The 12,262-nt window shown below is 50.7% G+C and overlaps 1 protein-coding gene across 6 annotated transcripts in view; it reads left to right on the plus strand.

The window, feature by feature from the left end:
• LOC137334768 (ninjurin-2-like) overlaps positions 1-12,262 on the plus strand; it is a 294,378-nt gene that overhangs the window by 173,353 nt on the left and 108,763 nt on the right. For 4 of the 6 annotated variants that reach the window (XM_067999721.1, XM_067999722.1, XM_067999724.1 and 1 more), the window contains one exon: positions 3,961-4,106. The exons of the other annotated variants lie outside the window; for them this stretch is intronic. In XM_067999721.1, the coding sequence (XP_067855822.1) occupies positions 3,961-4,106 (146 nt within the window). The remainder of the gene's footprint in view (positions 1-3,960; positions 4,107-12,262) is intronic. 6 annotated transcript variants of the gene reach the window in all.

Here is a 12,262-nt window from a genome sequence, read left to right on the forward strand (position 1 = left end):
ACTGTAAACAAACGCACTGCAGCCATGTGATGGTGCAGAGCTTGTTTTGAATGATGTTGCCTGTTGAAATAGGGGCTGATGTTTTGCACAGCCAGGAAAACACCACGTGGCCATTCTGAGCCCAACCTTAGATAATGTACTGTTAGTGGATTACATAAAGGCAAAAAGGGAACTGGCTGACCTGAGTTTAAAAACAGAAAAAACTGGAGGAAGTTCCACAGGGTCCACCTCGTGTGCACTGAAAAAACAAAACAGGAAAAATTGTTTTCGGACCAGTTCCAGATGTTTTCCGTTCATTGCCATTTAAATGCTAACCTATGGAAGTGGTTCCACAGCCAGTTTCATACCATGTCCCTGAGGGGGGTAACACAAAGAATCTCAGCACCATAGCAACAGCACGTGCCTCACTGTAAGCTCCACAATGTATTAGGTACTGCTGCTCCTCAGTGGAAGAGAGCGCCCACAACAAAGCTTCTTCATTTAATCTGTGCAGCAAATCTTTTTTTAAGTGCAACGAAAGCCTGATATTTCTCAATACTTTGGGTTTGGTGGCAAGCCATAACTACAGCATTTACTGTCCTGTACCATCTGCAGGTGTACTTAGACCCAGTGAAACTGATCTTGTCTGGTAGGTAAATTGCTCCTGTCACTGTGGAGGGATTGGCACCTGTAAAAGAGACTGGAGACTTCAAAGAAGCATTGTACAAACAATGGCTTCTGCACAAAATTCAAAACAACCAGGACTCTTCTTGTGAAATGTCCATGGAGGAGCTCTCTGGATGAGGTTTTGGGATGTCTCTCCGCACTGCCCTCCTTCTGAACAGGAACATTGGTGTTTCAAAGGCCCTCCTCATTATGAAGGAGCTTCCCCTCTCCCCACTGGATAGTGCAAACTCTGTAGTCTTACTGGAGTCAATGGGGCCAATTTTCCCATCCATAATCTCCAGTGTCCGCAAGTTCCTGAGGCATTACAAACAGGAAAAGAGAGTAGAGCCTTGAGTCACTGCCTGTTTTGTGCATGACGTACATTTCTGGCAGACAAATGAGCAGGTGTGGGAAGCTTCTGCCTGAAGACAGTGATATCATTTCACTGCTATAATGCTGTGGATATGCTATGTTAAAGAACGTCCCTGGAAATTGAATGTTAAGCGTTGAATCCTTGTGCCTTGAGATGGGAGTCTCTTTAAAAAGGCAACCAGCATCTGTCACTTTGATGGACAGTAGCTTTTGGGACATTGGACAGGCCTATTTTACAAATTCTTTGGCTGCAGTTTGTATGTAGAGGTGATTTTGTTGCTGACAGAAACAGGGCAAAATTCAGTTTTGCCTCTATAGAAAGGCTTGCAGCAGCACACATCTTCCCTGCCTGTTTATTGAGCAAGCACTGAATCCAAGACGTTAACCATGCCTGCCTCTTGGCCACATCATTTAAATTAGTGCAACCTGGAAATACAGCTGGATTCAATGAAGTTCAAGTTGGGTGGATGTGAAACACACACTGCCTGATGTGCACTCAGGTGATTGAAACAGCAAGATGTTTAGCAACCTTAAACTAAGAAACATCTGCTGAGCACAACAGAAGATGAAATATTGATTAGAAATTAAGCAAAAGAGTTTTTGGTTCCAACTTAGATTGTATCTTAATTTTCTGCTTTTGCCCCACCCAGCCCTGAGCCCTGCATTTATCCTAAAGCAATAACACTCATGCTGTGTCCTGTTCCCCACTCCTCTGCTTTCTTTGGTTTTTCTTTTTCCTCACCTTAGCCCTAAACTTTCACTCCTGTTCTCTATGCTTCCCTTCCTTTCTCATTTCTATTTATTCTTCCTATTTCCCTTTGATATCCAGTGGTCTTTTCGCCTGCTACCATCTCTCTTCGTTTACTCTTTCTGTTTCCCTTTTTCAGAACAATAGACCAATGTTAAAGGGCATGCTTGACATAGAAAGTGCTTGGCACACGTTGTCTTTGTTTACATGCAGAGGAATGATTCAATTCAAAGCTCTCCATTGCCTCACTGGCACGTGATGTCATCTTGTTAAAAATAACATACAGTTCTGCTGGCTTTTCTCCCTGAATAGTCTGGTATTTCACTTTGTTATCTTTGGGGTTTGCAGAAATATTATTACCTTGAATGTTTTATCTGTGTGTGTTTACCTGCATTGTAACATTAAGTTGGGAGAGAGTCTGTGACAAAGCAAATTATACACGCGGTCAGTTGTAAGGAATGTGCTCTATCTTGGGTGAGATAGGCTTTTCCCATTTTATTCTTTTATGTTCGTATCAAGCTGTTATCAGGTGAGGCACCGCACAGGTTAGATGCAGTTTAAGAGCTCCCTTGGCACTGCCATTTCCAATTTATTCCACGTTATTACAGTGGGGTTGGCCTGCCTGGGCTGGAATGGGCCATGTTTACTATCTTTAGCTGAATTGAAGTGAATTTATATACCTTTAAATGAACTGGTTTCTTATTATAAATAGTTGACTGCAAAAAAAATCCAAATGCCACCACTGAAAAATGAGATGCTTCGTTTACTTAAACTCCGTTTGCGGATCAGTCTTTCATTACATGATGCTAGAATGGGAGACTGCTGAATCAACAGGCTCTGTGTTACTGAGTCATGACTGGGTATGAGACAAAGGCATTCATTGTTCAGTGGTTAAACCCAGAGAAATGATGGGAATTAAAAGCTTTTCATGAATAATTATCTGTGAATGAATATGCAATCATGAAACGGTTCATTTCTGAACTAAAAACATGGGTCCCGGTTTGTTTGCTTGCCATCGCTTAAATGAAGGTTTTGGTTCAAATCAGATTTTTTATTCCCACAGTTGTAGACGGTGAAACTAATTTTTAAAAGGTTTTAATTCCTCTGTAGACATGATGGGGGCAATTTTAACCTAACCTAACCCTGGCAGTTGAAGTCAATGGAGAGTAATATTGGGCGGGGTGTAAAACCGGCATTCCACCCATCCCATGGGTTTCCCGAACGGCGAGTTAGGTTAAAATTACCCCCAATGAGCAATTTTGCTGCCCACTGTCTGACTCATGTGATGATGGAGAAAGGATAATTAGCGGAATAACAGTACTGCAGTGTGCTGACACTCAAATGCAATGCACCGTGCGGTGGTAATACTTGTATTTGCAATCTGTAACTGCTTTTATATCCGGTTAAGTGACAAGCTTGTGCCCCAGGCTCCTGACATACTGGTCTCCCACAGCCAGTGGCAGCCCCAAAGTAAGATTTGCTAAGGTTAGTGGCCAGGAAGGCTTTGTTTTTGATGGGTCTTACCAGCGGTAATGAGGATATCTGTCAGGTTTACTTTGGGGTAACTGTTGCCTGTGGGAGTCCCACGCATCAGGACTCAATGGCTCTAGCGCAGTCACACACAGTATAAACTCGGCTAAGATTCCCCACACGTTAAGGTTCTGAACCATTCCATGTTGTCATGGAGATGCATTGACAGAAAGAGTGAAAATTGTTTGACAAGCCATTTTTGGCTGCTTTTGCTCACATTTTTGTACCAATTAAAGTGATGTTTCTGTGCTGGCAAATACAACAGTTTTCAACATTTTTCACCCAATGTAACTATTGAGTGCTATAAGATTGGGTAGGAAGAGGGTTATATGCAGAGTAAAGCTCTAACAATGTGTCTCAGCCCAGTTTCAGATCAGTATTCTGTGCTGTACAGTGTGATATTCCCGTTTGCTATACCAGCTAAATTATGGGCAGTTTTGTGTCGGGTAGCTGTACACCAATGGAGCTGGGTTGTGACTTCTCTGAACTTCACAACCATCAGAGAGAGGAATCTTTCATCTCATCAATTTGAGCTGGATTCAAACCCAGGTTCCGGGATTGTGAATACAGTGTTGTTACAAAACTGTGCCATCTTGTCATTGTTTGCATATTTCTGTTTCTATTTTCATAAATGACAAATGCTTGCCTTTCTCTATTGCCTCCAGCTTTACTTGTGGTACTTCAAAATTGCATCGGGGTCCTAAAGAGGCTCTCACCTGTTTCCAGCGTGCGCCTGGGCCACCCATTTCAAGGCCCCAATCAAAATGGCGGCAACCCGGATGTCAGTGGGAACAGGACGATGTGCTGTGTTGTGAGTTTAATTGCATTACCGCCCAGCAGTGGGGATGAAAATCGGCCCTGTGTTGTCTTAGGAGATTTTTCAGTGGGGAGACACGTGACAGATTGGTTGTGCAAGCAATGATTCATAGCATTGCCGTCATTCTATGCATACTTTTCAATTTCTTCCAAACCTCATGAAGTTAGTTTTGAATGTAAATAACGCTGTACAAAATTGGAAATTTGTTCAAATAAAAAGGTGGTATACTTTTTATGCAAATAGTGAGGTGAGGTAAACAGCAACAGGAACCAGCAGAGGGGACAGCATAACGGCATAGTCTTGTGATGTCTACATCTAAAATATATCACAGTGAAGCCCACCTAAATGAATACCTGATAAGTGAATAGATTGTTTAAGAGAATAAAACATTACTGTACAAATCCTTTTCTTATAACTCCAAAACTCTAGATCACAGAAACAAACTGATGAGCTTTTTGAATGAATCGTAAGAAAAACTTAGAACATGTACTTTCTGTTATAATAGAAGCTCTGATTTGTTTTTATCACTGCCTATAGGATTCAGTCAGCCCTGATTTACTACTGGCATATAACCGGTTCTGGCTAACCGCCCTGCACCCCATTCCTCTCACTTCAAGCCCACCACAGCCCCCTGACTCCTTGGTGTCCCCATCCTCCCCATCTCTAGTCTATTCTCAGCCTCTCTAACCCTATGTTCTCTCCAGCCTCCCCTACTCCTCACTGTCCCCACCTCTCCATCTTGGTGCTCTCCACAGTCTTCACAACTCTGTCCTCTTCCCAACTGTCTGACTCCCTGGTGCTGTTCCCAGTCTCTCCATCTCTGTGGTCTCCCCTCTCCATACTCTTCTCAGCCTCTCAACTCCACCTGATCCCCAGCCTTCCAAATTTTGTGTTCTTCCCAGCCTCCTCCTCTTGGTGCTCTCGCCAGTCTTTCCAGCTTTACACCTTCCCTAATTCTGTGCTCTCACCAGCCTCCTGAACTCCAAGCTTCCCCTAACCTCCCTGACTCAGCTGTGAATCACTTGTGAATTTCAGTCTACTGTCCTGGGGCAAGTTATTGTGCCAATTTGAAATGGGAAGGACAACAGAACCAATGTGAGAAAGGAAAGATCACTAGAATAGCTTATTCAAAAAAGTACTCCTGTTAGCAAATGGGTTATTCTGTTAAACAGGCTCTACTGTATCACAACAGTTTGTAATGGCATTTATATTTTGATGTCCATAGTTACTGAAGCAAAGAGCAAAAGGCCACTAGAATATTGCAATATTTGCCTGAAAAAAAACATGAAAAACAGCTTAGACATAGAATGGTTACGGCACAGAAGGAGGCTTTTCGGCCCATCGAGCCTGCGCCAGCTCTCTGCAAGAGCAATCCAGCTAGTCCCACTCCCCTGCTCTTTCCCCATTGCCCTTCAAATTTTTCTCCTTTAGGTACCTATCTAATTTCTTTTTGAAAGCCACAATTGACCCTGCTTCCACCACCCTTTCAGGCAGTGCGTTCCAGATCCTAACCTCTCACTGTGTAAGAAAGTTTTTCCTCATGTCGCCTTCGGTTCTTTTGCCAATCAATTTAAACCTGTGTCTTCTGGTTTGCAACTCTTCCGCCAATGGGAATAGTTTTTCTTTATTTACTTTGTCGAGACCCTTCATGACTTTGAACACCTCTATCAAATCTCCTTTCAACCTTCTCTGCTCTAAGGAGAACAATCCCAGCTTTTCCAGTCTATCCATGTAACTTAGATCCCTCATCCCTGGAACCATTCTAGTAAATCTTTTCTGCACTCTCTCTAAGGCCTTCACATCCTTCCTAAAGTGCAGTGCCCAGAATTGGACACAATACTCCAGTTGTGGCTGAACCAGTGTTTTATAAATGTTCAACATAACATCCTCGCTTTTGTACTCTATGCCACGATTTATAAAGCCCAGGATCCCTTATGCTTTCTTAACCGCTTTCTCAACTTGTCCTGCCACCTTCAACGACCTGTGTACATTTACCCCAGGTCTCTCTGTTCCTGCACCAGCTTTAGAGTTGTACCTTTTAGTTTCTATTGCCTCTCCTCGTTCTTCCTACCAAAATATATCACTTCGCACTTCTCAGCATTAAATTTCATCTGCCACATGTCTGCCCATTCCACTAGCCTGTCTATGTCCTCATGAAGTCTATCACTATCCTCCTCACTGTTCACTACTGTTAAACATGTTAACTGGATACTTTGGGCTCGATTTTACCAGCGGGTTCCGGGTGCGTTCCCGGTGGGGGGGCGTCGAAAATCGCGATATCCAGGCGCGTCACTGGATCGCGCCTCGATCCCGCCCACTTCCGGGTTCCGCGCCGACGTGCGGGCTTGCGTGCGCAGCCCCCGCTGGTGGGAATCCCGCAGGCAATTAAAGCCAGCGGGATGCCACTTGAGTGTATTTACCTTGCTTGTTGAGGTCATTAAATGACCTGATTCAGCTGTCCGAATAGGAAGTGTGGGATTTTACCTTCAACTGAGACTGTTTCACACACTGGGGGAGTCTCACTCCAACCGGACGTGTTGCAGCCAGCAGCCTGTGGCAGCTGCCAAGGTGCACTCCACAGGGGGGGGGAAAGCCCTCACCCACGCAGGAGGCCACCACGACACATAGGGCAACCCCTGCCCTCCACCACCCCCCTCCAAGCCAGAGGAAACACCGACGTGAAACCGCAGCCCCAGTGCGAGGAAACACCTACCTACCCTGCACAACCCCTCAGACCAACACCTGCCAGATGGGTGGTGCATTGACATCCTCGGAGGATGAACAGCATGACCAGCCCCAGCAGCCTCGCAGTCCACGCCGTCCGCCTCAGCGACGTGGAGCCCCCCAACACGGTGCTGTGGCACACCCACCTGCACAGCAGGAGGGAGGGCAACTGCAGAGAGAGATGCGTCGCAGGAGGCACTACCCTCCGCACAGGGTCTACAGACCGAGGCTCCGCTTCATGGACCTCTCCGAGGAGCAGTGCATACGGCGGCTCAGAGTCAATCGCCAGGTAGTCGCCGACATCTGCAGCCTCCTTAACGACGAGCTGCTCCTGGATGGACCAAGCAGCATCTTCTTACCTGTCGCCGTCAAAGTCACCACTGCCCTCAACTTCTTCGCATCTGGATCCTTCCAGGGTGCCACCGGGGACATCACCGAGGTCTGTCAGTCGTCTGCACACAAGTGCATAAGGCAGGTCACCGATGGGTTGTTCCGCAGGGCCTCGCACTACATCAACTTCGCCATGGACGAGCGCAGCCAGATGGAGAGGGCGGTTGGATTCCATGCCATGGCTGGCTTCCCACGGGTACAGGGTGTAATCGACTGCACCCACATCGCAATACGGGCAGCTCCGCATGAGCCAGGGCTGTTCATCAACAGGAAGGGGTATCACTCCATGAACGCGCAGCTCATCTGTGACCACTGCCAGAGATTCCTACACGTGTGCGCCAGATACCCCGGCAGCTGCCACGATGCCTTCGTCCTCAGGAAGTCCACCGTCCCGCCCCTCTTCCACGCACCCAACACCGGCAACGGCTGGCTCCTCGGCGACAAGGGGTATCCCCTACACACGTGGCTCATGACACCTCTGAGGAACCCCATCACCGAGCCGGAGCGTCGGTACAATGACAGCCACACTGCTACCAGGTCTACAATTGAGCAGACCATAGGGCTGCTCAAGATGCGCTTCAGGTGCCTTGATCGTTCTGGGGGAGCGCTCCAATACACACGATTCAGAGTGGGACGAATCATAGTTGTCTGCTGTGCCCTGCACAACATGGCCCAACAGAGAGGGGTGCCGCTGGAGGAGGCCCCATCCACACCCGCCACCCACATTGAGGACGAGGAGGTGGAGGTGGAGGAGGAGGTGGAGGAGGAGGAGGACGCGCCAGAGGATGATGTACGACCCATGCGCCGAACCCCGGCTCACCGGGATGCTTGCCGGGCCAGGGAGGCACTCATATGTCAACGGTTCTCCTAGAGTCAGTCAGTGCGAGGCGTTCGCATCTCCTCACCTGCACATGCGAGGGGCCATACCAGCCCCCTCCACTGAAGAGTGTTGCCAGTACTCCTGCACCCACAGCAGTGTGCCCAATGGGCGGCAGCAGGTGTTCGCCGTCATGATGGGCTGCACGGAACGCACCTATTGCACAGGCCGCAGAAGAATGGACGAGAGGTGGCAGGAGTGGTGAGAACGATAGTGTTTAATATGTACATGGTGCAATACTATAAACAAAAAGTGTACAAATTAACAGACACCCTGGTGCATTCCCTTTGTGCTTATAACGCCTTTGGCTTTCGTTTCCGGGTACCCCTACGTGGTGCTACCCCTATGGCTCCAGCAGAGGTAGTGGCAGGTTGCTCCTGTTCTTGCCCTGACCGGGTAGATGCTTTGGGCCGACGGCCCCTGGGTTTCGGTGCCCATGAGGGCACCTCCACAGACTTCTCCTCCTGCACCTGTGCAGGGGCAGACTCGGCCACCTGGAGAGGAGGCACCATTGCAGGTACTGGTTGAGAGGGGGGCAACGGGTGGGACGTGGGGGAACCTTGAGAAGCGCCCCCGCTTCCATGTCCCCGTTCACCATCATCCCTCTTGTGGCCTCGGCCCACATTACCCCTTCCACCCTGCTGGACGGCAGTTTGGATGGCATGTGTGAGGCCTTGCAAGGCCACCCCTAGTGTATCCGTCAGCCTGTTTATGGCGACGGAATGTTGCTCACCCTGAATCCGTACAGCCGTTGTCAGGGCCTGCACGGACTCGATGTGGAGCTGTGCGTGACGCTCGAGGGAGGCTAGCCTGTCCTCCACCGCAGACGCTCCCGCACCTACCCGCGACACTGTGTCGCCGGTACCCTCCTGTACCTGCGCCACCAATGCCCTCATGCAGGAGTTGGACTCCTCCATCACCTGCGCAATTGTGGACAATGCGCGCGGCACCTCTCCCAGTACCTCGGCAATTAGCTGTTGCCCCTTGACGACTCTCCTTTTGACTGGTGGCCCCCTGGGTTCAGCATCTGGGTCCGGCTGAGCAGAGCCTGGAGATGAGTGCTCCCACCGACGCGGACCCTCCGCGGCTGCCCCTGCCACCAGGGTCTGCTCATGCTCACACGTGCGCGGTGAATCACCAAGTGCAACCCCAACTAGTTGGCGAGGGGGACCCACCGAGGTGCGTGTCTCTGCGCTGGTGGTTGGCTCATATGTGACGATGCACCCTCAGAGACCGGCATGTCCTCTGAGGAATCGCCCTCCTCGCACACAGCGCTCGCAGATGGCCCTGCAAGAGAACAGAGGGCACTATGAGGCATGTGCACAAACGTTACGGTTCGCCTGATGGCAGGTGATGATACGGTCACCCGCGATCATGAGTGTTGAGTGTCAGCTTTCCCTTACCTGCCGTTTCTGCAGCGCCAGACTCCCCATCCGCAACAGAGAGGCAATGTTGCGTGCCGGCGAGGTCGAGCGCCTTCACCTCCGCATCCGTCAGTTCGACCACGTGCGGCGGGCCACCTCCGGTGAGGGCCCTTTCTCGGTTGTTCTTGCATCTCTTCTCCTGTCAGGGCAAAACACAGATGCGTGAGTGAGTGCATATTGCATAGTGAGACGCATCAAGCATCGGTGTGGGTGGGTTGAGCGTGGGGCAGATGGATGGGAGGATGCGTGTGCCACATGCCCATCCCATTGCATAGGGATTGGGGTGTGTGGTAGTGTTCGGATGGGGACAGGGACGGTGGGTACTTGCGGGCACGGCGAGGATGGTGAGTGAGTGGCTGTGAGGATTGCTGCGGGAGCGCTGTGGTGGCTCTGCAGGAGGGGTTGTGATATGTTTGGCGTGATGGTGGGGACGGGTTGTGGGAGGGTGCGTTGGTGTACTCACCTTGCTGGACCTAGTGAGGTCATTGAACCGCTTGCGGCACTGCTCCCATGTCCTGGGGGTGTTTTCCCTGCTGCTGACCTCCGCCGCCACCTCTGCCCATGCCTTCCTGGTGATGGAGCCAGGGCACTTGCGTCCGTCCGCCGGGAACAGCGTGTCCCTCCTCCTCCTCACACCCTCCAGCAGCAGCTGCAGCGCGAGGTCGGAGAAGCGTGGCGCAGCCTTGCCCCTGGGTTGCGCCATCCTGTGTTGCCTCTAGCTTGCAGCAGGAGGGGCTTTGGGGGACTGCCCCTTTAAGTGGAGCTCCTCCATCGCGAAAATGGTAGTGCGCATGCGCAGCCCGCCGGCACGCAGCTGGGGAGCGGAGAACCCGGAACCACGGCTTAATGTGCTCAATTATCCCGCGATCGCGCGGGGGGCGCACTCAATTAGCCGTCCGCGTTTTCCACGCTCCCGAAGGACCACCCGCTGGGAACCCGCAGGCCTGCTAAAATCGGGCCCTTTGGGTTTGACTTTCGCACCCCCAATCAGGTGCGTTCATGGCGGGGAGGGGGGGGCTGCGAAAATCGGGGATTCCCGGGGTGGGTCTGGAGCCCGGCTCCAACTCGCCCACTTCCGGGTTCCCCAGTGACGCGCTGACATGTGCGCGCAGCCCCCACATGTGGGACTCCCGCCAGCAATTAAAGCCGGCGGGGTGCCACTTAAAGTACTTAAACAGGTAATTCAGGTCGTTTACAGACCTGATTGACCTGATATTTTAGGAGGGGTGGGATTTTGAAATGAACTGAGATTGTTTCCCGTACTGGGGGCAACACTCCCAGTTCAAATGGACGTGTTGCATCCATCAGCCTGCGGCAGCTGCAAACAGGTTGTGGGGGGAGACCCTCACTCATTGCAGGAGGCCACTTTAGACAAAGTTTGGCCTCCACTACCCTCCTCCTAACAATAAAATGCACAAACCTGCACACTTACCCCGGTGTCGAGACACAGGTACCTACCCTGTGGACCCCCTCAAACGTACATCTTGCAGATCGGGGCTGCCGTAGCTGCAGTCATAACCTCAGCGGAGGACAAACAGCATCACCAGTCTCGCCGGCCACGCTGTCCACCTCTGACACGTGGAGCCCCACAACACAGTGCTGTGACATATCCACCTGCACAGCAGGAGGGAGGGCAACGGCAGAGAGAGATGCGTCGCAGAGGGCACTACCCTCGCCACAGGGTCTACAGACCGAGGCTCAGCTTCCTGGACCTTTCTGAGCAGCATCCCGGCTGGCCCGAGCACCATCTTCTTAACTGTCGCTGTCAAAGTCACCACTGCCCTCAACAACTTCTCCTCCACATCATTCCAGGGTGCCACCGGGGACATCGCCGACGTCTCTCAGTCATCTGCACAAAACAGCCCTGCAAATACACCTACACCCACTCTGCAGTGACACAATGGGTGGCATCAGTTGTGGGTCTTCATAGTGATCCTCAGGAAAGGGCATTATTGCACAAACCAGACAAGATTCGCAAAGACATGGCAGTAGTGGTGACAATATAAAATGTTATGTGAGTTGATCAGAAATCAAATATAGGTAAACACCATGACAAACCCTCAAACACCCTTGTGCATCCCCTTCATGCTCACGACACGTTTGCCTTACGCTTCCTACTGCACATATGTGATGCATGCCCTGTGGCTGCAGCACAGGCAGTGGCAGATTGAGTGAGGCTGACCGTGAAAGAGATGCATGATAGGGTGAGTATGAGATAGAGCCATGAGATTGTATGAGGATTGGGTTGAGTGGTAGTGGTGGGATGAGTACTGGCAAGATGAGTAAGTGCAGGTAAGATGAGGATGAGTTTGAGCGGGTGTGAGGAGTGATGTGATAGAGTAGTGTTGGCAATGCAGAAGGAGATGTGGGGTGGGGGCAGTGATGTGGCAGATGGAGGATAGGGGAATGAGTAAGTGTACTCACTTCGGCTGACCTACTTAGGTGATTGAAGCGCCTCCTGCTCTGTATGCAGGTGGGCGATATGTTGGTGGTGCTGGTGACCTCCTCTGCCACCTCGAGCCAGGCCTTCTTGGTGGCAGAGGCAGGCCGCTTCCTCCTGCCCACCGGGGGGAAGATCTCTGTCCTCCCCCTCCTCCTCACCCCATCCAATGATACCTGGAGTGAGGCATCATTAAACCTGGGAGCAGCCTTCCCCCTGGGCTGCTCCATGCTGTAATTTTTTCTATTTTCTGCAGCATCAGTCAGTGGAGGACTGCCCCTTTTAAATAGGGCTC

This window comes from Heptranchias perlo, chromosome 18 (genome assembly GCF_035084215.1).
Source record: "Heptranchias perlo isolate sHepPer1 chromosome 18, sHepPer1.hap1, whole genome shotgun sequence".
NCBI classification, from domain to species: Eukaryota; Metazoa; Chordata; class Chondrichthyes; order Hexanchiformes; family Hexanchidae; genus Heptranchias; species Heptranchias perlo.